General features: G+C 46.5%; 1 protein-coding gene across 1 annotated transcript in view; it reads right to left on the bottom strand.

The window, feature by feature from the left end:
- LOC132131862 (E3 ubiquitin-protein ligase RNF170-like) overlaps positions 1–920 on the bottom strand; it is a 5,120-nt gene extending 4,200 nt beyond the window's left edge. Inside the window, exons 1-3 of the mRNA XM_059543996.1 lie at positions 694–920; positions 534–609; positions 1–35 (exon numbers count right to left, since the gene is read on the bottom strand). The exon at positions 1–35 is cut by the window's left edge and continues 74 nt beyond it. Coding sequence (XP_059399979.1) covers positions 1–35; positions 534–609; positions 694–800 — 218 coding nt within the window. The 5' untranslated portion in view covers positions 801–920. The remainder of the gene's footprint in view (positions 36–533; positions 610–693) is intronic.
- Between the last annotated feature and the right edge of the window lie 224 nt (positions 921–1,144).

Raw genomic sequence — 1,144 nt, 5'->3', positions numbered from 1 at the left:
GAGTAGAACTGATGCCTGGGCTCCGGAGACGTCCCCTGCGAAGACACGGACAGCGCTGGACATACAGTCATATACACACTGTTCAGTGCAGCTTCACTGAAAACCATCAAGGTAATGTTTATGTCATAGTCTCTTTTAGCAGATTAATGCTAGATGATAATATAGTTACGTTTTGCGACGATATAAACAATCACAAAGCCTTGATTTTGTAGCACATGTCCCTATAGTGGTTTACACAGTACGAAGTAGATTCACAGCAATAATACATAAAACATCTGCATGAGACGAGGTACTGAGACGCAGATTCTCTGTCTGACCACAGGGGGCGCTCCTGGACCAGCAGCAGATAAAGCGTTTCCATCGTTAACACCGAAGCTGCACTGCACTGATTATAATTTAACGATGTTTAGCATATTCAATTCATCTTAAACAGCCACACATTGACAGCACTACGACTATGAATATTAATTTGGGCACAAACTCCAGCTCGTCAAACAAACACAGAGCATCGGCGCAGGATTAGATTCACAAACCTGTTCTGACTGAAGCTGCTCTCGGACCACACGCACTTGCTCCTGATTCTCCGGGTGAATCCTCTGCTGCTCATTCCTGACACACACCACAGCACACCGTGTGTTATTATGTGTTGATGAAGTGTGAGGTCAGGGGTCAGAGGTCAGGATGGGGTCTCACCTGCAGAGCAGCGTGGCCAGACCGAGCAGAAAGGAGCCACTGAGCACCAGCACGAGCAGGACAGAGTCACTCACTCCTTCAATCAGAGAGTCCTCGTCCGGAGCCATCACTGCTGCTCATGTCCTCCAGCCCGAGATCACACACACACACACACACACACACTCCTCCAGCACGGGATCACACACACACACTCATTCAGCAGGACACATCACACTGATCAAGAGACACCAAACTCTTAAGAGTCTTGCGGTTTCAAAGAAATGCTGCTCTTCTAAGAATCCTGAACAATAAAATATATCACGATTTCCACAGAAAATATTTTTTTAATGGAGGTCGACCGATGTATCGGTTTTGCTGATTAATCGGCACTGATAGTTGATTGCTGAAACAAATGATAGTTTTCCGGGTTGCAGAAGGGTCAGTGTTCATTATACAGAGCGAGAGCGGCCTC

The sequence above is a fragment of the Carassius carassius genome, chromosome 4, assembly GCF_963082965.1.
Source record: "Carassius carassius chromosome 4, fCarCar2.1, whole genome shotgun sequence".
Taxonomy (NCBI): domain Eukaryota; kingdom Metazoa; phylum Chordata; class Actinopteri; order Cypriniformes; family Cyprinidae; genus Carassius; species Carassius carassius.
Note: the sequence above shows the minus strand (reverse complement) of the source record. Positions and strands in the feature narration are given on the sequence as shown.